Here is a 24133-nt window from a genome sequence, read left to right as displayed (position 1 = left end):
GAAGGCAATCCCAGTGCCTTTAATGTGAGACATACAAGGCCAAAACTTGTACAATCAAGACACTTCAGGTATTTCTGGGGAAAAGAGAGCTGACTGACACATTATGTGATGACAAACAGTATCTTGGAGACAAGTCGCATTTTCATATTCCAAAAGAATCACTGACCTGAGCAAGGCATAATGGTATAGCACAAAGGGTAACACTGTCTGTGTGTTTTTGTTAGGGGATCAGTATTGAACCGTATTTGGGTTCAAGGTGTCCTCGTGGTAACCGAGGCAATGTGTAAAAACTATGAGGAGGGTGAGTCAGAGAGTACGGTTTCATTATCACGTGCAGCGAGTTTCAGCAAAGAGTGACAGAACTTATAAACAAACAGGACAATGGTTACTCCCACATGAGGATTATTGGCAGTCTCTTCTTGAAATGTACTTTGCACACCAAGGACCATGTTGGATTTCCATTGACAAAAAAAACAAACAACTCAATAGAAAATGTGAAAAGAAAAAAAACAAAAACATTATTCATAGCAACGTGTATATAAAGTGGTACAATTATTTACACAATTCATTTACAATTTAAGGTCTTCATCTTTGTCTGCATGGATGAAACCGGAGACATTTCCCTCAACCCGGAGATATATTCACAGGGGTCCGAGGACCATCATTAACTTGTCATTTCTTCTTCACAAGGTAATCGGAAAGGAAGTGTGCTCATTTGCTCAGTCAGACGCTGTGCATGACCACGGTGTCCACACATGCACAACGCCAGCGTTAATCTTCATCGCTGCTCCATGCGTCCTGAAAGGCAGGGTTCACCGACGACGGGTCTGCAGCAGCGGCCTGGAAGGAATCAAGACATTAATCTCAATACCACGTCTGAATTAAGATACGTATCCTCTAAAAAACTAAATCCACTACAAACACATATGACGTATGCACACAGACCTCATGGGTATGACAACTATACTGTTTATCTGAGAACTGTACGGACTAGTTCAAATGTGATGAGAACTGCTGGAATGTGGAAACGTGAGTGCTGTCCTCAGCATGTGCTGGCGCAGTTTATCTACTATCTCATTTCTGCCATGAAGACAAAATAACACTACAATTGAGATCGTCATAAACAACACAAGGACATAAAACACTCGGCACATCTCTTGCATTTTAGATGGATTCCACAATTATTTCTAATACGTATTTTCCCACATCATGCTTCCTGTTTTTGGGACTTTTACCTGATTTGCACTTTTTGACTCTTCCTCCACGTCTGAGGCTCGCAGGACAGGAATCCACGCCAGGATATTACAGTCTTTACCTCCAGTATACAGCTCCTACATGCAGTAGAACAAGGACACCTCAGGTTCAGACACACCGAGCCACACAGTGTCACTACAGATGAGCTACATATGAGCTGCTGTTGCAGCATGACCTTCACCGTAAAAGCATTTCCAAACAATAACATCAGCACCGTGGGAACGCCAGTGTGTTGACAAGTGTGATCGGGACCAAGAGCAGAAATAATGAACAAGCTCAAAACTGTGTCCATGCGACGGAAGTGAAAATATGGGACGGCACTCTCGCAACTGATCAGACAGGAGACCTACTTTCAGGACAAAATCCCTTCAGCTTGAATGAAAAAAAACTTTAGTTTGTCAGATATTAATCTTATAGTGTCACTCTGTGGCCGACATGTGTTTCCATTGTGAAATCAGCGACAGAATATAAATATAAAAATAGTTATGTCCTGCTAAATTTCAAAATATTGACAGCTCTTGTACTTTTTGTAGTCACTTGGATATGCAGTATATTATCCAGTGTACTGTTTTTATTGCCTGTAAATTTGTTTATCTTAATTTTTATGATTAACTTACTTCATCACAATGTTGCAATGCCTAAACTCGTGTTGCCTGTGTGAATGAATACAAGACCTTCCATACATTTATTAAATTAACTTTTCACATCACTGTTCCACTGACAATCTCATTCTTTATTCTCCAAAACGGCAACAGGCCCAAGCAGAGCTTTGCATCCACAGACGAGGGCGAAACTAAACTGACAGAGGAGACAGGGAAAGCACCACCACTTGACTTATGAACACAACGCGGTTGACATTCAGGCCGAGAGCACGAACTGGGACCACACAAAGGGGACGCCCGGTATTTGCATTTATAGTATCCCAGTAAAGCCGAGGGAACGTTGACATTACCATGTCATCTGTCTGGTGGAAGAGGCTCATTTGCCTGCCATGGTGATTGAACATTTCTAATTGCCCTTACAGCGGTGACAACACCGCACCAGTTGAAGAGATAAAATGTAAAAGGACGGAGGAAAAAGTGACCCGAATTCTCAAAGCACACAAGAGAAGCAGCTCGACCTGACCGGCAGAACAAACAAACAAAGGCTGTACTGCAGATGGAGATGGGCGCATTGGCCAAATGCAGGGGACAGTCACCACCTGGGACTGTTGATGCGTCTCACCTGGTAGTCTGGGTGGAACTCGCAGCAGTCAACGTTGTTGTAGTGACCCCTGAGCATCGTGACCAGCGCTCCCGTGTGGACGGCGTACACGGCCACCGAGCTCTCGCATGGCACGAACACCAACTCCGGGCTGCAGCCCCGTGACACTGTGAACTGGAGCCTCTTACGACTCCCGTTGGAGACCTTCCCGTAATTTACCTGAGGGACAAACAGTGAAGGCAGATGAATACATTTTTATTGGGTTTGTCACAAATATTGCTGTACACAAGCTACCACAGACGAGGATTAATGCACATACAAACATTAAACACAAACTACATGTGTGCGCACACACACACACACACACACACACACACACACACACACACACACACACACACACACACACACACACACACACACACACACACACACACACACACACACACACACACACACACACACACACACACACACACACACACACACACACACACACACACACACACACACACACACACACACACACACACACACACACACACACACACCTCAAACCAGTCTACAACAAAAGGCTCAATACAAAGCCAGTCCTCGTCAGAACCTTTAACACCTGGACTGATGGGGCACAGGCTAGCCTTCAGGGCGGCTTTGAGGCCACAGACTGGAGCACTTTCAAAGTGGCCACTAACGACATCCACGAATACACAGAAACTGTGAGTGACTACATCAGCTGGTGTAAGGCCCTATGTGCACCTCCCAGGACTGTGCGTATGTTCCCCAACCAAAAACCCTGGTTTAATGGGAACATCAAAAATAACATCAGGAAGAGACGGGATGCCTTCAAGTCAGGAGACCAAGAGGAGTATATGAGAGCCCGGTACGAGCTGCAGAAGTCCATCAGAGCAGCAAAGAGGGCTCACTTCCAAAACTTGAAGGCTACTATCTCAACCATAACACGCGCAGGATGTGGCAGGGGATCCAGTCTGTCACTAACTACAAGAAAACCACAACAACCACAGACCCCCGTGATCCCACCCTTCCAGACAGCCTCAACAACTTGTATGCCAGGTTCAACAGGCTGAATACGGACACACCCTCAAAAGCCCCCCTGTGCCCCCTGGATTCTGGACTTTCTGATAGAAAGACCCCAGGTGGTGAGAATGGGAGGACGGGTGTCTACCGAGCTCACAGTCAGCACAGGATCCCCACAGGGCTGCTGCCTTAGGCCCAAACTATTCACCCTGTACACCCATGACTGCACCTCCACCCAGGACAACACCACCCTCATCAAATACGCCGATGACACCACCGTCCTGGGGCTCATCAAGGGGAGCGGGGATGAGTCGGGCTACAGGACCCTGGTGAACAACATCCTGGTCTACGGAGAGGAGAACGACCTCATCCTCAACACAAACAAGACCAAGGAAATAATACTGGACTTCAGGAAGAACCCTCCCCCTCTACAGCCTCTCATCATTAAAGGGACTGAGGTGGAGAGGGCTGACGGGTACAGATTCCTGGGAATGCAGGTGACATCTGACCTGAGCTGGACTCTTCACACCACAGCCACAGTGAAAAAGGCTTTATTTCATCAGGATGCTCAGGAAAGCTGGTCTGAACCGTCGCCCTCTCACCCAGGCCTATAGAGGACTGATAGAGAGCATCCTCACCGCAGGCATCACTGTGTGGTATGGGAACACCACACAGGCAGAGAGGAAGGCTCTGCAAAGAGTCATAAGGACTGCAGAGAGGATCACAGGGACAACACTTCCGTCCATGGACTCTATGTATGTGCAGCGCTGTAGTAAAAGAGCAGAGGGAATCATTGGAGACTCACTTCATCCAGCTCACTCTCTGCTCAGACACAAACACTGCACATACAACCTGAGACACAGCAGAGCGGACAGCATCGTCACCCACAGGACACGCTTCTTTAACAGCTTTTTCCCTGCCACAGTCAGACTGATGGCACAACAGAACTACCTTGAAATGCACACTCCTTGAAAGTGTGGAAAAATGTGCAATACCCCTATTTACCACTATGTACAGTGTGTCTTTTGTACAGTGTTTTTTAAAATATATTTTTCATATTTCTATTATTATTATAGTGTGTTTGTTTTGTACCTCTGTTGACTCGGAGAACATGCAAAAATAATTCCGATGTGTCTGGACTGCTGGTCTAGGCACAGATGGCAAATAAAAAACCTTGAACATATACATATATATATATATATGTATATATATATATATACATACATACACACATACATACATACATACATACATACATACATATATATATACACATCAACGAAATAAAAGCGTAAACTGCATTAAAGAGGACCAACGGTCAAGCCCTGTGGAACTCCATTTGTTTACCATCTTTGTCGGAAAATCAAGTTTTAAAACCCGACGGGACATTTTGGGTATTTATTAAATTCCTTATTCACACTTCTTTCGAGGATCTAGATTGGCAAATGAATTGGGTCTGCAACTTCATAATCCAAAGTGTTAATCCATGTATTGAAAGGACAAAGCACTTAATCTCTCACAGAGACCTTACACAGTGTGTTTTCCCCAGTAGCACTCACCAGTGTGTTTTCCCCAGTAGCACTATTCCACAGTCTCATCCGGTCATCGGTTCCAGTGGTGAGGAGGTGGAGGCCATCGGCAGTGAAGCACAGGCCATTCACTCTGCCATTATGAGCCGTGTTCACTGGTGGGACACGGTACATGCATTTGTCATCTCTTTCCTCCTCCACCGGCATCAAGATCCAGCATTGCATATTTATTCCACATAATCATTCATATTTGAATGGCATGCTTCGAGTGTAATCGTTGGTAAAATCCCATGTCTTCTATTACAACAAAACAGCGAATACTCAATTTTCTACTACCACCAGCTTCTAAATGCATCATTAGAAGCATCAGTCACCAAGAAGATGAATTATGTGACTTGAGATCAATTCTTAAGCTTTTTAAAAAAGACATTTTTGGCTAATATGCACCTCATATCCTATTCTATGTGGACAGTAAATCTGTGCAGCACCACCATATCTTGGGGTTTCTAAAAGGACATCGATTGGCAGATCGATATGGTTGAGGGAGGGGAAATGTGTGATGTGATGATGCACTGCGGTGGCATACAAACGAAACCCACATGTTTTCCACCAATGAGGCCGTCTGACAATAACTGTCAATGCCTGGCACTTTCCTTCTCTAAATAAAGTATGTGTGCCAAGAGCCCCGCCCACTGCATGAATGAGGGGAAAAAAGGACACTGGAAAAAAAGTGAGAGAGGTAACAGTACCTGCTTCAGAGGCGGCTTTGGTTTTGTCTCCGTTGTGCTGATCCAGAGTGAAGAGACAACCAGAGGCCCGGCGCACATCCCAAACTTTCACTTTGCTGTCTGCACTTAGAAGGAAAATGAGGGAATCATTTTTGTTTTACAATCTCCTGGTTAATTAAAACATTTCTATAAACAATTAAAAAATAAGGAGAAGTGTGATCATCCCACTAAATACAACACAGGGATGTAGAGGTACAACACATGCTCAAACATATGTGTCACACCAGTGTTGGTTTTAAAAAGGTCAGTTTTCTGTTGGGTACATGCTGCTCCATAATAGAATATCATACACTTCTCTGTGTCTCTCAGTAACAGTTGTTTTCAAAATCACTTACAGTCCACGGGGAGAGCGGCACACTGTTCCCAATAGGTTAATTAGCAGGTCTAATGTAGCATAAAACAGGTGCGGACTGTATCTACCATATGCTATACTGACAGGGCTACTGCTAGCGATGTGGCGGCATTACACTTGACTCAGGGCTGCAATGTGGCCAGATGGGCAGGCACTGAGGTGACTAGAACTGCTGGGAACTGCATGGTGGCGATTCCCCCACACCCGACAGTACTCCTTGATGTGCCGCCGCCTATGAGGGCAAACTAAGTGAGGCTTAACCTCCACAGATTGACCAGCAGTCAACTGGGCCTACCTGGCAGTTGCCAAGATGTGCTCGTGTCTGGGCGACCACCGCACAGACAGGACCTCTGCTCTGTGACCTGAAGGGGGAAAGTTATTGTTTTTTTTTCAAATTAAATAACAGCAGGAAAAGTAAGTGTGTGCATTTGTGGTCTGGTTCACTAACCCTGAAGAACCTGAATCCGTGACCCAGACTTCAGATCACACAGCTGGATTTTAGGGTCTTTGGTGCCAACTGAAAACACGGAGACAAAAAGACAAAAAGAGATTCAAAAGGCGGCCATTATGATGTTTTTGTTTTAAACACTGAAAAAAAGACAACCTTTAAAGTGGAAGATTACATGAAATCATAGTTTTAATAATCCTACTTAGCAATATTGTTACACTTTACAGATTGTGATAAACGTGTGCGTATAATCTACAACGTGTCTGTATAAGGCACAGGTGCTTTAGAAAGGTACAATTGGAAGTGGCAGATTCTCACAGACAAGGTGTGGTTAAAACAAAAACTAACTGATATGAACTTCTGATAATCATGAACTAACACACCCATCTACACGTGGGACGAGGGCAAGCTAGTAGGTAAAGTTTAAAAAAAAAAAAACGTATTCCCGTTCAACTGTCTCTTAGATTAAATAGAAGACTTCAGAGATGTCTGCAACTTGTTTGGCAAGCATTTGAAACACCCCTGAGAGGGAAGGACACATTAAGCATTACAAATAAACTGAGTGTGTGTGTGTGTGCTCATTAATGAGCACACACACACACACTCAGCAGGCACGAGAAACCCGTTGGTCCTGCTTGGCAACGTGGTGAGGCGGCAACTAGATTCTTACAATATTTTGCCACTGAAATCTTCCTTGACATGGGAATCCATGATGTTCAACCAGCTCCTGACACACTGATGACGCGCCAGGAGCTGGCCCACGTCACTTCATAACCTGGGGGCGGAAACCGGGAGAAGCTGTCGGGGCGGTGTGTGCGGTGGGGCAGCGTGGAGCACAGGTACGACGTGAATTCCACGAGTTGTTCGGCCTTGAGATCAGCGAAAACGGTGGCTGCATTTGTCACACACCTGCGATGAGACTGTGCTTCCTGGCGATGGGGGACAGGTGGTGGCTGTAGACGTTGTCCTCAAACTCAAAAACTTCAGCAGGCTGAAGAATGAGAAAGTGAGAGAAAGAGAAGGTCAGCTTTCTGTGTGTTTAGTGCTCTGTACACTGAAAGAGCATCTCAATTCCACGGTAAAATATACAGCCATGACCTTAAATAAAGCCCCGGGCCTCAAAGTGTAACTGTAGTATAAATGCACCACAGTACAGCACAGATAGTTCAGAGGATGGATTAGGTAAAAATAAAAGAGAGGGAGGGGGCACCACAGCTCAGAAGGCAGCTCATCCGAGCAGCAGCGGCGGTTACAATGCAAATTCTTCAGCAAATATAAAAAGCCTTTCTGTGTCCCATTTGTCAGTGTGTGCCAGCACTGGCTAATGGGGGCGGGCGGGCACGCACACACACACACACACACACACACACATGCGCACACACACACACACACACACACACACACACACTTACTTTGCACAAAAATACCATGCAAACACATTAACTATGTGCACACCAATGATACGCATACACTAATGTGTAAATACAAAACCAGAATAACTCATTTAATACCCGTGTGTGTGTGCGCACGCGCGTGTGTGTGTGTGTTGGTGTGGGACACATTTGTGTTACATAAATAGCCGTGGTTCTTTCCTGTCCCTTCCCTGACCTTTTGAGGTAACCGTGGTGCCAGTGTAACTCGAGCACAGCTCAGGGCCTGCCATATGGGACTACGTGGCACAGAAAGGCAGAAGGCAAGTGGAAAATAAGAAAAGTGCAGGGAAGAGATCGTGAAAGGATAACAACAAAAAAAGGAAAGAAAACAAATGACAGCTTAGTTACTAAATAAACTAATCTCAAATGAGTTACCAGGTCATTGGGGACATCCATACAAGTGTATATGTTGATTCAGCTCTATTATCAGTTTATACAGCTTATTTTTAAAGTGTTTCCAATTCTTTCCTTTCAAGTTTACACAAGGGGGAACTAAAAATACAGGTGCTCCTTAAAACCGGTAACTCAGTGGATATAACGTTTCACGTGGAGTGACAATGGGTGACATTCCTTACCTTCAGTGTCTCAGTGTCCCAGACTTTCATGGTCTTGTCAAAGGAGCTGGACACAAACATGCCCGTGTCATGAGGATACCACTGGACCGTCTCTACGCTGAACTTGTGGACATACCGATTCGACCTAAAAATAAACATATTAATAAATAAAAATGCGACGGGATTAATACAAAACTTCACAGACAGGTGACACTAACCCACCAAGTATGCTCAAAACACAAAAATAGAGTAGTTTAAGCACAGTAAAGTAGTGTAAATTAATCTGACCCGTGCAGACAATTAAGCTAGATTCACATGGCAAACAATGATGCTACATTCTCCTGTCGCCTTGCACAGCCATGCTCTCATGACAGATGTTTCACGGAGCAACGGTAAATACATTCTGACATCACAGTTTAGCCTGAGGTCACATTGGCACACATTAGATCGGCTTCACAATCAGAGTGTACAAAATACGATTTTGTAGAATTCTTCCGCTCACAATACCATTAAAAAAAAACACTGACATGAGTAAGAACTAAAATAAGACACTTTCAGATTCATGCCACGTCACTTAAAAGTGTATTGATTTAAGGACATGGCTGTGAACCAGCTCAAACAACATGGTACTGTGAGAGCTCAATGCAGTGCCACCCTCCAGTGGACAGAATCAGTAATCGGCGTCACGCTCACCTGCCGACTGTGCAAACTGCCTTGCAGGTGTACTGTGTTTTCCCACTGTAGTTCTCCAGGTCATAGATGACGATCACTCCATCTGCTCCACCAGACAACATGCTGGACAACGACAAGGTTGACTTCACAGTTGGCATTGCTTCCTCCACACAACTGCCATATTCCTTTCTACCAAAGTATGCGTGCCGGTAGTTCTCCGTGAAAGGTTTCGGTATGGGGATTACCCTCTTTTTTCAATTCTGACTTCCCCATGCTGTGTGTCGCCAAAAACTAAACGTCTTTCACCCCCATTACACTAGCCTCTTATCACAAACGTCTGCCCAAGATAAACCTACAACTGGCTTTTCACAAATGTTGCTTTTCACAAACAGTTTCAGGGGAAGATTACGATGCAATTCATTAATCAGCGATAGTAAATTCCAACGAGGGTTGTAAAAGTATGAGATTTTTACAATTCGTTATCTATATCAGAAAATATCAGTTTTACAGCTTATTATATAGTATTGTTAATATTACTATTATTAATAATATTGTTGTTAATATTATTGCTGTTGTTATTATACAAAATTATAATTAGCAGTCACAATGACCCTTACAAGATTGAGAAAATAATTATAATATTAAACATAATTATAAATCTGATTTTCTTTTAATAGCATTTGTGTGTAATATGTTATATATAGCATGTTAGTTTACATGGTAGCAGCACTATAACCTGTCAAACGAAAAAGACTAAATGAAAAATAACATCAGATGTGAGCTTTTAAAATAATGTCTTGTGAATTAATACCATTTTTGACATATACTGTCGGAGCCCGACAGCCCGGCCAGACCCCACCTGTGTACGATAACCGTTAATATCGACGTCACAGTATACCGCGATACCGGTTAACTGTTACAAACCTAATGAGGACCAAGTGGACTTACTATCTGCCTTCTATTACTTCAATGTCTATGGTGTTGATGGCATTTCCATGGATTCTGTCCACCTCTCTGTCAGGATTCAACGTCAGACTCAGGACCCTTTGAAGATAAAGAAAGAAGAAGTGAGGAGCATTACTGGACAATGCATTCATTCATATCAGACATTAAAGCCAGAGTGCATTATTTATAATAATAGTAGAAAAGAGACAGCAAAAAGACACAATAATGAAACCATTATTATTCTAATTGGTAAGCCAATCCCTAGAAAATATACTGTTGACACATTCTGATATTAATCACAAGGATCATTTATTGAGGGACTTTTATAAACATTAGCCAGTAAAAGTTTCTCAAATATTGGTCAACTCTTCTCTTTATTTAGGCATTGAAACAACTTCATACAGCCTCAAAGTCAAGAGTTCGTGAGCTCCATGAGCAGTTATGTGAAGTATGAATATGAAGTCTTTATTCTGGCTGAGATACTTGTCTTCTCTCTCACCTTCTCGTCGACTCTGCACGTCTCAGTCGCAGAGGGTCGTCCAGACCGGCCTGCCTCGCCGTCAGAAACCCCAGCATCGCTTCGCCCTAACGAGAAGCCGATGTTGACGTTAAAAGCAGGACCAGTGGTCGAGCTTGCCCCCCCCCCTCGCTAGCTAACGTCGCCACAGCTCAGAGGCGAGCATGTTAACGACACCGAAGGAGGCTTTTAGGCCCAACGCGCCACGGTTGTATCCGAAGCTCCGTATAATTGCTAAATGACACTATTTCAATCAAATGTGGGTGCTCTGCGTTCAAATGTATCGCTTATTTCACATGTATTCAACGAGCTTCACAGCAAGCTCCATTCGTGGGGCCGCCACGTTGTGACGTCACAGGTATCCTATGACAACGGCGACGATTGGCTGGTCGCGTACAACCGTCCAATCACAAACCGGCTTATTCCTTCTCCTTTCGACCCCATGAAGCTTTGCGTAAACAACCCCGGCGAGAGGGCAGACGGCTAGCAGGGGACACGAAATACACCCCGAACGACCTCTCGGGTTATCCGGGTGAAGATGAGCAGGATTGCGGGAGTTCTGCGGCGCACGTTTGGAATAGTGCGCGAGCACGTCGGGACAGATACGTCGGGGAATAAATATTACACCATCCCAGAACAGAAGACATGGACAGGTAAATTAAGCCTAGTCGAGCTAACACTAGCCAGCCGTGGATTCGTTTAAAGTTACAACATTGACCCCTGCAGAGAAATGAAGATAGCAGCGAAAACACTTAATTCTGCCTTTGTTGTCCCTGGTTGTTATCACCAAACACTTAGCCTATTCAACCAGTGTGTTTTATATATCTTGCTCCGGATATTGTACTCTGATTATAACATATTGATTTTCCAGTGATGTATTATGTATTTAGCATGTGCCGCCGCTCCCTTCCTAAAATGTGTTTACCTTTTGCAATTTCACCCTCGTTGTACAAACAGCTCGCCACTAGGTGGAGCCACCGCCTCAATTAGAAGGTTCCCTCTTAAAGGGTTTCAATAAGATGTTGTCATAAGTCTGCATTTAATGCAGCTCACTGCAGTTAAGATTTCATTCATTTTAGGGAGGAGGGGTACAATGCTGGCGTCTGCCACTGTCACTGGCCCTTCAAAGAGGAAAAGAGTCTTTCCGCTGTTGCAGGCGAAATGATTACTTTGTCTGTGATGAGGATTTAGAAGGAGGTCATGTATCCCCAGTGAGACATGGCAGCGCTACAGAACATCGTGCTCAAGCCAAGCAGTAGAACTGTGTCATCGGGCTAATCCGTGGTGGTGGTGGCTGGCTCTGACTGAGAGAAGGCCAATGGCTCGACCTCAGCAAATCTCAATTGTAGAATCACAGATCACGGTGTTTACAAGAAAAAGTGATGCACTAAACACTGTTCTTCCTAGTTTAACTCATTAGCAGAATCCAGGCTAATCCCATTCCCCCTCTGTTTACCACCTTAGATTAACAGCAGGGGCCCTACCCAGACAATAGGAATCATGTCGGGGTCACGGGTCAGAAGAGCAAAACCTTTTTCTCGCACTAGACAAGACACTAAATGGACCGGCCACGGTTGCCCTTTGGCTTATTAGTAACAAAGGGTTATGTCTCATGATATTTACCACAGTGATTATGCCTGCTCGCTATGTTTGAGTATGACACTATTCCAGACTCAGAATTTGTCCATTATGGGAATAACACTACGCCACAGTAATCTGGGAATAATCGTATCCCACCTCCATATGCCGGTGTTTGTCTCCCTCTCTTGGTGCAACGTTATACAACTTCCCTCAAGCTTTTTTGTTGTTGTTGTCTGAATAGATATCAGAGCCTATACAGTGCAAACATTCAGTGGCACTTTTCTAAGAGGGTGGGGAAACCAAGCTGTATTTCCGCCCCCCCTCCCTGTTTTGCTGGAGAGGGACCGACCTCTGGCCTGGTTTTATCAAACTCGACTTGGTGCTTCACCTTTTCTCAGCAGTTTGGCGGGGGAAACTTGCGCCCACCTCATATTTATAATTCATTACAAGGCTGCTCCTCCACCCCTGGCTGTCAGACTATTCAAATGAGACATCACAGAAGACCATTTTCTAGCACGCTACAGGCTACCGTATTCACCGCCCAATAACGATGATTGACACTGTTGAGATGCTAGTTGGCCTGTAGAAGAAGAAGAAGAAGAAGAAAAATGGTAAACGCCAGACAGGCACATATGCATGGACACTCGTGTGTGTATATATATATATATATATATATATATATATATATATATATATACAGTATATACGTTTATAATAAACAAACAGAAATACAGTATATGGCACATACATTGTCCTTTCTTTCTTCTGCCACTCACCCCGTCCAGTCTTGTGGAAATAAAGCAGATGCATTATTCAGTCCATATGTCTTGCTAAAGCAGGCTCTTTTTGATCTTAAACTGATAGGCCATGCGTGGGCTCAGGGCCTTAAGGCATGGACCGCAGGGCTTTCCTCTGCAGCCCATGAGTAGTGGTTGAAGTAGGTGAGGAGTCTCTCTCTCAACTCTGCCTACTTCCATTCATTTGTCCATCCCTAGTGTTCAGTCAATCCCTCTCCACCTTTATCTATGCCTTGCTGCTCCCATTTTCTAGCTCTCTCAGTCTGTTTACTTTAGAAAACTGGGGCGTAAGCAATTCCGTGTGTGGCGGACTATGTATAAGAGGACATTAAGAAAAATAAAAGCCAGCCGCAACTCCGTTCTCCCGAGGTTGACCTCTTTGTTTCCCCCCCAGTTAGTCCTTCCTTCCCTTGCCCCTGTCCGTCACTACTGCCTCTCGATTCTCTCTCTTTTTTTCTTTTTTTCCCCCTTTGAAGCCAATCCAGTGAAGATTTCTATTCACAACATTAGAATAGTTCAGCAGTGTGGAGGGCTAGGCCCAGCAGAGTGCTTTCTATCCCCCCTCTCCTCAGATGCTGCTGCACATCAAAATGAAAAGGCCCAAGTCTGAAGTACATGCCGAGAGAGGCAGAATGTCTGTCTCTGTCTTTGAGAAAAGGTCCAGCTAAAGAGGCCCACTGTGCGCTTCTGCCCCACAGAGAGAACCATGCTGTAGGCTGTGGCGCTCCAGTGATTGTTGTCTATGGCAGGGCAACAAGAGAAAGCCACTGGCAATCTGGCCACTGGTCTTTAGAAGGTCTTTTGCCTTGGTGTGTCGGCTCCATAGAGCTGAATAGAGAATCTATATTCTTCTCTCTATCTGTGCACGTCTGTCCCCCAGGCCCGGCTCTGCCTCACACTGCATGGGGCGCCATGTCATGCTGCCCAGATGAAAGCAGAGCATTCTGTGGATGGGCTCATTCGTCTTCAGCAGTGGGCCCGGAGCTTTGACGCCTGCCTTCCCTCCCTTTATTTAGGAAGAGAGGCGCACTGACATTATCGGCCGCTGCAGGCACATTTGAAAATAATTGCCTGTATGATTGCTATTTTTCTTACCTCTTTGAGGAGGTGTAGCCTTTGTCTTGGAATCAATGGCTGCTCAATACTGGACAGGGGAAAGGCAGTTTCCTTTCATGTCCCGGTGAAAAGGATGTATTTTTAGTGCTATTCATTTTAGCAGTGTGTGCCATGCAGTTTTAATCTATTGGTCCTCTCCTCTGTGTGGAGAATGGAAGGGATTCAGAGGTTCTTCAGAGGTGCGCCACGCTGTTGCAGAGAAAAGATGCATTGACTTGTCGTCCTATCACTATCCCTTTCTCTTTGTCTATTATTTATTTGATTCCCCAGCTCTGTTCTATGAAGTGAAAAACTGAAAAGGCCTCACTTCTGCTATTTCAGGATGGGTGACTCTGGGGATTGAGGGAGGAAGGGTGTGTGTGTGTGTTGTTGTATTTGTGTGTGCATCTGAGATTGTGTACATGTGCTTGTGTGGCATAACAACTACACACTGTGTGTGTGTGTGTGCGCACGCCATTTGTATCTACTTTGTATTTTTGTTTTTTAAAAAGAAGAAGCAGGAAGAAAAAAAAAATTCAGCGATTGTGTGTTTTCTCTCCACTTCATGCCCAAACACACTTAACACAACAACAGATGGCTGTGTGTCATCAGAGCGTTGATTCAAGCCGCATATTTCCATGGAAAGAGTCACAGCGGAGAGAGACGAGGGTCCAAATGGCTGTTCATCCTGCCACAAGTCATCCCCAGGGTGTGATGAAGGAAGGTCTATCCCACCGTAGGACACCCAGTCGGTGTTCGCGATGGAACGGCGATGTCCAGAGCCGCCACAGTAAATCACGTTAATTGATCAGCAGCTTTGCAATGCATGGGGTTTAAATGAAGGTTGTTTAATCATTATAGGGAAACCAAGTGGTTTTAGCTCCTCTTGCTTTATACTGTTTGCCAAGTGTGTGTTTGTATGTGTATGTGGTGGAGCATTACGGAGTGGCTTAACTACTCCATTAAAAAGGCATTTGAAAAGATGGATGCTAAAAATGAGAAACGGGCACATTTATGTCTTATGGTAGAGGATCACAAATGGGCCCAGCTCCAACATCAGTAGTTCAAGCGTCTTGCGGGTCTATTGAAACGCTGCATATCTACAGTAGACCTCCATCTATATGTCACCTGACTCAAGTTTATTTGAATGCGATCAATCCGATGCGGTTGATGACGCCAACAGAAGGGAGACAACGAATCAATCAGATTCTGTTCTCTTTCTTTCTTTTATCATTTGGCGTGGATGTGATTCACTGTCCGGTGCATTTGTCTCTCGCTCTCTCTCTCTCTCTCTCTCTTTATCTCTCTGGTCAGATGGCCGGCGAGATGCTTTGACACCTTGGGGCACCATGTCCGTCAGAAACTCAGCCAGAAAGACTGACGGACAGACCGACCCAAAGCAGACATCTCCTGGAGCCTGCCGCTGCTTATTCAATTCAGAATATTTTAATAAAGCAGACAGGCAGAGAGAAATAAGGCTAGGAGTAAGGGAGGAGAGATAAGGCCGAGGGAGATTCACGGAGGGTGGGGTATAGAAAATGAGTGACAAAGAACAAGGGGGATGCTGACATACGGGATGAAATTATAGAGTGGGGGAAGAATGGAGAGAGTGAAAGTGATGGGAGGGTTTCTGGCAGAAAGAGGGTGAAATGAGTGGGTGGTACAGGCAGACAGATAGAGGGAAGGTGGAGGTAGGTTAATAGAGGAAGAGTGTGGGGGGGGGATTGAAGGTGCAATGGAAGGAAAAGGAAGGGGGTTGGATGAGAGTGATTGAGGTGAATAGAAAGGGGTGGACAGCTTGGTGTATGGACATCACACGTATGGGCCCTTAGAGGAGCCAGTGATGGGGGGGCACAGCCCTCCACAGCCTCACAAAGGACGCTCACCATGGTCCTTTTCTATAACCCGCCGGGTTCGGGTTGAGACTTCAAGAGGATGGGTGGTCTTAAGTGGAAGGGGCTAAAGTGTCCCTTCCACCCTCAAGTGCGCCTGCGTTTTGTTAAAAGTGACACACGGGGGAAATCAAGAATATTCTTTTCAGCATGTTATTGCTTTTTATATGAATTATTCTCCTCTATTCTGCCGTGAGTCGCTCAAACCTCAGCGGGTTCGACAGCAACAGGGACAAACAGAATGAGGGCTGAATAAAAAGCCAAACAGCAGCAGCAGCAGCAGCAGCAGGAGGCTTACTTTACGCCTATAGCTCCTCCTTTCACCAGAACCAGTGCAAAACAACGCCTGGCCTTTTCCCTCAAAACCTCATCCTCACTAGGTTCAGGGCTAATAGGTAACCATGGTTACAGGCCTCACACATGCCCTCCATTTTTTTTTCCAGGGGGAAGAGAGAGACGGAGAGGGTGTCGGTATTGGTACCTGGTTGCCCTTGTATCACTGATGCTTATCGGATCAGTCCATCTTCATAAAGCCGTCCATTACCATGCAGGTATTGGTCCCCCGTCCCTCTCTAGCAGATCGCTCAGCTGGAGAGGAATAAACTCGGCTCCAAGCAGGCTGATGGGCACGGTGTCGGGCCTAAAACTCGCTGCTCGTCCAACGCACAGTCGTGAAGACTAAGAAAGCTGCTCTGTTCTCTATTGAGAGGACGAGCCGGAGCGGGAGCTTTCGTCTGCCTTGCAATCTGTTCAGAGACGAGCAGACGTGCGGTTTTTGTGTGTGTTTCTTTGCAGGATAGACGTTGGCGTTGATGGCGAGGAGCATGAGACGTAGGTCCACCCGTTGGATATATGAGAGAGAGAGAGAGAGAGAGAGAGAGAGAGAAAGAAAGAAAGAAAGAAAGAAAGAAAGAAAGAGAGAATGACATTGTGGAGGTGAAAAACCTCTCAGGTCGCCCCCAGCAGCACTCACCTGGGAGCCGATGTGTGAAGTCGGGGGGTTGTGTGTGTGTGTGTGTGTGTGTGTGTTGAAGCAGGTGATGGAGTTTAGCGGGGTGTGTTCAGGGTTCAGAGAGCAACCTTCAGCGCGCATCACGTCTTATTCTAACGAACGGGAAGGATAGGCGTACCTGCTGTTTGATTGGCTCCTGAACCCGGCTGCCAAGGCAACCCCTCACCCATACTGCCTCCTCCCATCCCCTCCTCCCCCTGGTTCCGCAGCCGGGCTCACAGATGAGTCGCGCTCAGACAGGTGAGATGGCTCATGAATATTTATGCGGAGGGATTTCATTCCTCCTGCCGCTGGCCCCTCCCCCTCTCCAACGCAGTGCTGCGTTTGCCCTTCACGGTAAGAGGCAGTGTGTGTGTGTGTGTGTGTGTGTGTGTGTGTGTGTGTGTGTGTGTGTGTGTGTGTGTGTGTGTGTGTGTGTGTGTGTGTGTGTGTGTGTGTGTGTGTGTGTGTGTGTGTGTGTGTGTGTGTGTGTGTGTGTGTGTGTGTGTGTGTGTGTGTGTGTGTGTGTGTGTGTGTGTGTGTGTGTGTGTGTGTGTGTGTGTGTGTGTGTGTGTGTGTGTGTGTGTGTGTGTGTGTGTGTGTGTGTGTGTGTGTGTGTGTGTGTGTGGTAAGTAGGTTTCCCATAGTGAGTGATGAGAAGGCAGACCTGTCACAAGGGGGCCCGCTGAGATCGAGAGCGCTAACACCTTTCATATCTCTCTCTCTCTCTCTCTCTCTCTGAGGCCTGAACTGTGAAGCAGAAAGATAGCTTACACCCAATTTGCTGACAGATCTGAAAGTACAGACTATACGAAGCTAACATTATATAATTCACTTACTCGTTGTATTGATAATTAGAGTAGAAATACAAAACTTGCTGGTTAAATATTGTTATAAACATAACTTTTAATTTTAACAAAACTTTACTTAAGGTTGTTGCTTTCATCTTTCCCATTTGTTTACTAATTATTCCATCTAGCTCATATGAGACAATGGTTTGTTCCTTTTGAACTTCTGTAGTGTGTTTGTAGAGCGGTACAGTTCGTAACCTTGGCCCATGTGTTGTTCTGCAGTGGGGCAGCTCAGGGATTACCAAGCGAGCGAGATCCCCCCCCCCCCCCCCCCTCCCCCTCCCCCCCCCCAAAATCAGTCCGACAAGGCTCCTCCCAATGTGTACGTGGTGGAAGGATCAGCCATGTTTCATAAATATATGTACATACTGTATTTGTTATTCAAATCCGAGCATAAAAGCCGTGGTGGAAAGGGTTTAGTCATGCTGCAAAAGCAACAAGACAAGAGGAGAGCCATGTTGGAGTGTGGCAGAGGGAGGGGGGGGGTAGAGATGGAGGAAAAAGTGTGTGCCTCTATTTATGCTTATTAGTTAGGCATTAGCTGTAGTTAAGCACATTGCTTGTGGGGACTGTATCATAATGGTACCATTTCTGTCTGTTGCCACCCACGCCAATGTAAATACGGATAGGATCTGTTTTAATAATTAGCATACCTGTTCAATGAAGTTGTGAGTATTGCCTGGAGAACGCCGCCTTTTGTTTGCTGGCAGTTATTTTTGTTCCGCTATCACGGGGGGGGGGGGGGGGTCGAAGAAAACCGTTTCTCAGAAGACCTTTTAAGGCATACATATAAACAAATGTGTGGATCACAGGATGTGTTTTTACACGTCGCCGGGCCAGCTTTGCAGATGAGGTGAGAGGATGCAGTGTTAGACCTGGATATCAGAAAACTATAAAGCTGCAGAGCTTTGAGCCTTTGAAGCCCTATAGTAACAATCTAGTGGGAGCCAACGCAGAAACCAAAGCAATAGCCTAATTAGCTGACCTGATTACTATATAGGCTGGATAAAGTATGGAAAGGAATCGTGCTCATAGGGCGTAATTACAGCGCAGCACATGCAGGGAACATTTTCTTTTTGACTTCACGGGGGGAAGAAAACAGATCAACTTTCGCGAGCAAGCGCGGCCTCCCGCACCCACACTTGGCCACTTTTGAGTGCCATCATTCATCCATCCCTGCGCCGTAGCTATCCGTTATGGCTGAAGTAAACATTAAGGCCATCAGTCTGCCGTGTGCATGGAGGTGGTTGCCTCCATTTGTCCGTGTCCAGTCGGCTGCGGAGAAACGGTGATGGAATCCTGACAGATTGTCTGTGTTTTGGAGCGTGTTGTTTTCCTTGCCCATCCATTTCTCTTCTCCCAGCCATGTTTGCCATGCATCATCACTCTCTCGCTCTCTCTCCCTCCCTCCCTCCTTCTATCTCCTCCTTCCTTGCCTCATCATTTCTTCGAGGGATGGGAGCGATGCGCGGACATCCGGCTACCTGCGAGGAGAAACTATGGAAACACTTGTTATGAGAGAACACTGTCTAAAGCGCCGCACAAAAACACAACGCAACTGGCTCTTTTTAATTCTCTCGCTCCCCCTTATTCTGTCTATCTCTCTCCATTGTCCCCCCTCCCCATCCCATCTACCTCCGTCTCCATGTCATTGTGCGCCAGCCAAACTTGTCTAATCAGCAGATTCGACCAAAATAATTGGCGGTGGCCTTGCTGCTAGCGAGCGTCGTGCTGTATACAGATAGGGAGAGGAGCACTTAATATTCCATGTGGCTCGTGCCTCTCCTGTTCTCTGTGATATCTGACCTCTTTTGTCTCCGGCTCGGCTTGATGTTGATTTTGGAGGGCATTGTTAGCCCGAGCGCCGCGATTGGAAGAGCCCGTGAGTGAGGGGGGCGGTGGTTGGTTGGGTTAAAGGGAGGCTGATTTGCATAAAGGCTTAGCCCAGATTTGGAGCCACTCAGCGAGATCTGAGAAGAAGGGCCCGAGGGCCGCGAGGTAATCATCCATGTCCTGTCACAGTGCTGTCATCCCTCTGTGTATTTGCGCGTCTGTGCGAGCAGGAGACCGAGAGCATTGTGCCCGCGCCTCTTTGTGTTTGTTTGTATCCCTTTTGCGTTTCGTATGCATCGCTGTTGAGCATCTCGCTGTCTTTTTCTCCACTTTCTTTTAATTTTTCTTTGTGTGTGTGTGTGTGTGTGTGTGTGTGTGTGTGTGTGTGTGTGTGTGGTTTTCCAGGCAGATTGCTCCGAGCCAGGCGGATGGTCGAGCCAGCCAATCCTACAGAATATGAGTATGCAGAGGGCAACATACCGATGGAGTGGGACGGTAGGTCTGAACCACAGCGACACTGTCACATGCTTTACCCGTCACTAACACGGATACATGTTAACAAGAGCTGCACAAATACATGGAATAACAAATTCATGACTGCATCTTTTGGGGCCTAAGCTAATTTTTTTTTGTTGTTGATGCGTTTCATACTCCGAGATGGGGGTTGGGGGAAAACGTATTCATGAGTTTATCAAAGACGCCTTCTGCTGTGTTATACAACCGTATCATAAAATAGTGTTTCAAATTTCTTACAACTGGAGACAAACTGTTCCCTCTGTCTCAGACTGGCTTTATCCACCTTAAACCCCTCATCCTGCTTTGCCCCATCCCTCATGCATTTTCATCAGGATGCAAATAAGAAAGGGATAAAAGAGACCCAGAATCCCTGCGCTAGCTGGAGGAAGAGTTAGAAAATATCTATCTCTCTCACTCTCTCTCTCTCTCTCTGGCTCCCTTTAACCTGCTCTTCTGTGTAGCCAGCTCAGCCGAAATAGAGCTCCTTAAAAAGAAGAAGAGAAAAAGGAAGACAGACAGACAGACAGACACAGTTCTACTCAAGAGGAGAAAGAAGGACAGAGCTACTGATGGAGAATGACAGAGTGTGTACTTTCAAATCCAAAGATCAGAGCCGATTCGCACAGTCTGCTGAGACGCGGCGCTCAGTGGCCCCCGCTCTGCCTCCACTAAAGCGTGTTGAGTTCACCGTGTGTATAACTTTTACCATTCGGCATGTTTCCCTGTGGTTCGCTAAGTGAAATGAAAACAAAACAAAGGGGAAACCATGGATGCATTTCCCCCCGAACTAGCTTGGTTTGGCACCGCGCTACTGTAGTGCCCTGAAACTCCAGTGATGCTGCAGCCTTCAAATATGACTGCAGGTTTTGTTTGTGCAGCGTACGTTTGTGTGGGTGTTCTCACTCTTCTCCTCCTCCTCCTCTCCAGCTTGGATCCGAGGCAGACGGAAGGAGCCCCCCTCCGCCAAGGTACGTCTCCCCTCAGCCGCCCCGCTGTGCTGATGGTTGGACTCTGGGGAGCTGGTTACAAGGGAAGGGAAAGAAGCAAGGAAAGGCTTTGATTTGGTTTATCTTACCGTTTCGAACTGAATCCAGGAACTTTGGGGGACAGGTGTTAAAATAAACAGCAGCTGAAGCGCATTGATGGCGAGGCGGAGAGCAAAGACAGCCTCTGAACAAGGAGCTCACTGACACCATGTCCTAGTTTACTTTCTTTCTTTTTTTCCCAGCAAAAAGCCGGCATCTCTGCTTGTTTTTGTGTTTTATTTCTGGCTGTCTCCAAGATGAGAATGGTGAAGGAGTGCAGTTTTTTCTCTTTTTTCCCCTTCCCCTTGTGTACCTCTCACTGGGTTTATTGCTCTTTAAATGCGAGAATGCTGGAAATTATTTGGCCGGCGAAATGTGGGTCTATAGGAAATCCCTTGGAAGGCCAATACCCAGGCACTCCTTCTATCTGTCTGTCCTCGCTCCATGCCAGTGGCCAATGCCATCCCCTGCCTCCATTGCCAGAACATTCTCTTCCAATTTTCTGCCTTGCGTCTGCCCAATAGCTGCCACCGACAGCTGGACAGTGTTGATGTGGCCAAGGCTTCACTCCCAGCACATTACCCTACCCCTTGTCACGCTCCCTCTCTTCCCGGTCCAAGCCGACATAAATTGATTGGATTAAATCCTGTCATTAACAGGCTGGAAAAGCAGCTCAGTATGTTTGTCTCCCTCCCCAAAGCGGGGCTTTTTTGGCCACGGCTCTCCCCCTCTCTTTTCCAGTCCTTCCGTTCTGCCAGAACACAACAGCATTATGCCCAGTCCTCCCTTCCTTTTTGGCTTCTCATGCTGGGGAGAGGCTCACATCACTGGACACTAGATGTGGCTCAAGTGGCTAACTATTCCACTGGTGAACTACAGCATGTTCGACTTCTAATGGTTTCCTTGAGCCTTGGTTTACCGATCCGATCCAAGCACGACATTGTCAACCAGCATAGTTTAAGTGAACACGCCGGTGCTTTTTCTAGTGAATACCTCTTACTCACTGGACATGTTTGTCCCTAGAAGCTGCCCCGGTGCAACTTCTTGACTCTTAGGTCGTTGATTGAGGAGGGAAAGGACAGTTTTGGAGGTTCCAATAAGTGATCTTGTAGTCACACTGCGTTCTCTCAAATCAGACTACAACATGTCATATCTGGTTATCTGCAAGATATTCAGATCCCTCAAAACACAAGGGTTTAGGTTAGCCTTGAATTTGTTTACAAGGGTCTTGAATATCTTTTCTTGCCTGTCGTTGACAGTAACAATAGTTTTTTTGCATATGGTTTGTTGGGAGGCTTTATACTTGTATGAACTACAGGTGGATTAGCTATGACAGTGGACTGCAGGAGCAGGAGGAGGAGTTTCAGTCTGCGACATCAAACCTGGAGCAAACAGGACAGTGGGTGGGAGGCTCATCGATTTCATAATGCACGTGTTGATTTCAGCAAAAACTTAAATCAATGCATTTTAATCGGTCAATCAATCGTCTGCCGCTTATCTGGGTCCAGGTCACGTAAACTGATTCTATCACGAGGAATTCTTGTGTATAGCTGGGAAGTGCCGACAAATATGACATTAATGTCAATAACTTCTCATACTTATTAAATAATTCTAGGCCACATCATCCCTACTGGTTTTCCATCATTCTTTGACAGGCGTGGCCATGAAACAAATTATTAAATGACATTCTGTGATATATTAAACTGAATTTGGTTACCTATATGCATGTGCAGTACATCCACCTGTGTTTTTATTTATTTTTTATAGGAGCTGCTGAAGAATGAGACTTACAGGGAGAACATCAAACTGAAGGCCAGGGAGGTGGAGGAGAAGGATCTGACCCTACAAGCTCAGGAGTATGAGGAAGGTCTGGTGGCGACTTCTGCAAAGACCGTGGCAAAGGGCCACGCATCCATCACCAGCTTCGGCAAGCAGGAGGTCAGCGAAGACCCCACCAGCACTGCAAACGCGTTCCAGCCCGGCTCCTGGATGCCCAAGAAATAGACTGAGACATCCATGTACACCGAGGCCGCTGTGATATTTCATACAATCCAATAGAAAATAACCCTGCAATAATAAATAACTCCCTGTGTGAAACTGGAATTCACTTTTGATTGAGAAACTAGAACTTCTGAAATGAACCGTTTTATCAACTCTTCTGTTTCACGCAGGAAGTATTTATTTCAAGGCTGTTTTATTGGGCTGTACTACATAAAAGTGTTTCCATTTTTCTAGTCCCGTTATATTGTATTGTATTGTACAAGACATCTTGAATCTGACTGTAAGTGACCACAACTGAAATGGTTGTACTTCCCGTAGTCATGGAGTTCACCAACTGCTGTATCGTGTTTAAGGGATGTTGTACATTTTCCAATAAATTGTGACTATTTTCATTAAATTGCTATTTATTCCTTACCAGTAAAATGAAAGAGGAACATATCTCAAATATTCGGCTATGACCAGACAAATTGTGCAGTTGCCTTAAATATCCCTGTGAGCAACATTTGACATTGTAAAGGTGAAAAGCATTACTTGTTGAGGGAGCGCGTGGAAAAGCACATGTTTAATCCTGTGGGAACAACGTTGATAAGATCACTATTCTAAAAATCAGCTGAGGCCATGAAACAGTGCTTCCATTAAATACTGTGTTAATGTTTCCGTTTGTCATGGAGGTGGCGTTGTTGCAGCATATTGATCCCCAGTAAGAAGTTGCTGAAGAAAGGGCAGGGCTAAGAAAATAAATAAAATCAGCATAAACTAGGATCCTGGAGATGAAAACATGGTCTTCCAACTCAATATGATTGTCTAAATCCTGACTGAAC

The 24133-nt window shown here is 45.6% G+C and overlaps 2 protein-coding genes across 7 annotated transcripts; one reads left to right on the top strand and one right to left on the bottom strand.

The window, feature by feature from the left end:
* ercc8 (excision repair cross-complementation group 8) lies at positions 1 to 11109 on the bottom strand. The gene is made up of 12 exons (XM_034541989.1): positions 10713 to 11109; positions 10217 to 10312; positions 9290 to 9391; positions 8618 to 8741; positions 7519 to 7600; positions 6610 to 6678; positions 6457 to 6523; positions 5771 to 5874; positions 5052 to 5176; positions 2479 to 2676; positions 1236 to 1331; positions 1 to 840 (listed from the first exon to the last, which is right to left on the bottom strand). Exons 1-12 carry the CDS (start codon positions 10787 to 10789, stop codon positions 772 to 774), a joined length of 1209 nt encoding a protein of 402 aa, XP_034397880.1. The 5' UTR covers positions 10790 to 11109; the 3' UTR covers positions 1 to 771.
* ndufaf2 (NADH:ubiquinone oxidoreductase complex assembly factor 2) lies at positions 11090 to 23709 on the top strand. 6 transcript variants are annotated; one of them, XM_034541992.1, is made up of 5 exons: positions 11143 to 11383; positions 16539 to 16646; positions 20176 to 20265; positions 21214 to 21254; positions 23079 to 23709. In XM_034541992.1, the coding sequence occupies exons 1-5, from the start codon at positions 11269 to 11271 to the stop codon at positions 23313 to 23315; spliced, it is 591 nt and encodes a 196-aa protein (XP_034397883.1). In that variant the 5' UTR covers positions 11143 to 11268; the 3' UTR covers positions 23316 to 23709. The 6 variants fall into 6 exon arrangements, with proteins under 6 accessions (XP_034397885.1, XP_034397883.1, XP_034397882.1 ...); XM_034541991.1 differs by lacking the exon at positions 11143 to 11383 and adding an exon at positions 14668 to 14993; XM_034541994.1 differs by lacking the exon at positions 16539 to 16646 and having other exon boundaries at positions 11090 to 11383.
* The last annotated feature ends 424 nt before the right edge of the window (positions 23710 to 24133 follow it).

This window comes from Cyclopterus lumpus, chromosome 9, assembly GCF_009769545.1.
Source record: "Cyclopterus lumpus isolate fCycLum1 chromosome 9, fCycLum1.pri, whole genome shotgun sequence".
NCBI lineage: Eukaryota > Metazoa > Chordata > Actinopteri > Perciformes > Cyclopteridae > Cyclopterus > Cyclopterus lumpus.
The sequence above is the reverse complement of the archived record's forward strand: the minus strand, read 5'-3'. Positions and strand labels throughout refer to the sequence as shown.

What these genes read in the sequence shown, in the direction of transcription:
- ercc8 (XM_034541989.1), bottom strand. Translation starts at nt 10,789, where the DNA reads ATGCTGGGGTTTCTGACGGCGAGGCAGGCCGGTCTGGACGACCCTCTG. An exon ending in GAAGCACAGTCTCATCGCAG is followed by an intron (nt 6,679 to 7,518) that starts GTGTGTGACAAA and finishes CCGTGTTTTCAG; the next exon opens with TTGGCACCAAAGACCCTAAA. An exon ending in CAAAGCCGCCTCTGAAGCAG is followed by an intron (nt 5,177 to 5,770) that starts GTACTGTTACCT and finishes GTGTCCCACCAG; the next exon opens with TGAACACGGCTCATAATGGC.
- ndufaf2 (XM_034541991.1), top strand. Translation starts at nt 14,798, where the DNA reads ATGGCTGTGTGTCATCAGAGCGTTGATTCAAGCCGCATATTTCCATGG. An exon ending in AGCCGTCCATTACCATGCAG is followed by an intron (nt 16,647 to 20,175) that starts GTATTGGTCCCC and finishes GTGGTTTTCCAG; the next exon opens with GCAGATTGCTCCGAGCCAGG. An exon ending in CATACCGATGGAGTGGGACG is followed by an intron (nt 20,266 to 21,213) that starts GTAGGTCTGAAC and finishes CCTCCTCTCCAG; the next exon opens with CTTGGATCCGAGGCAGACGG.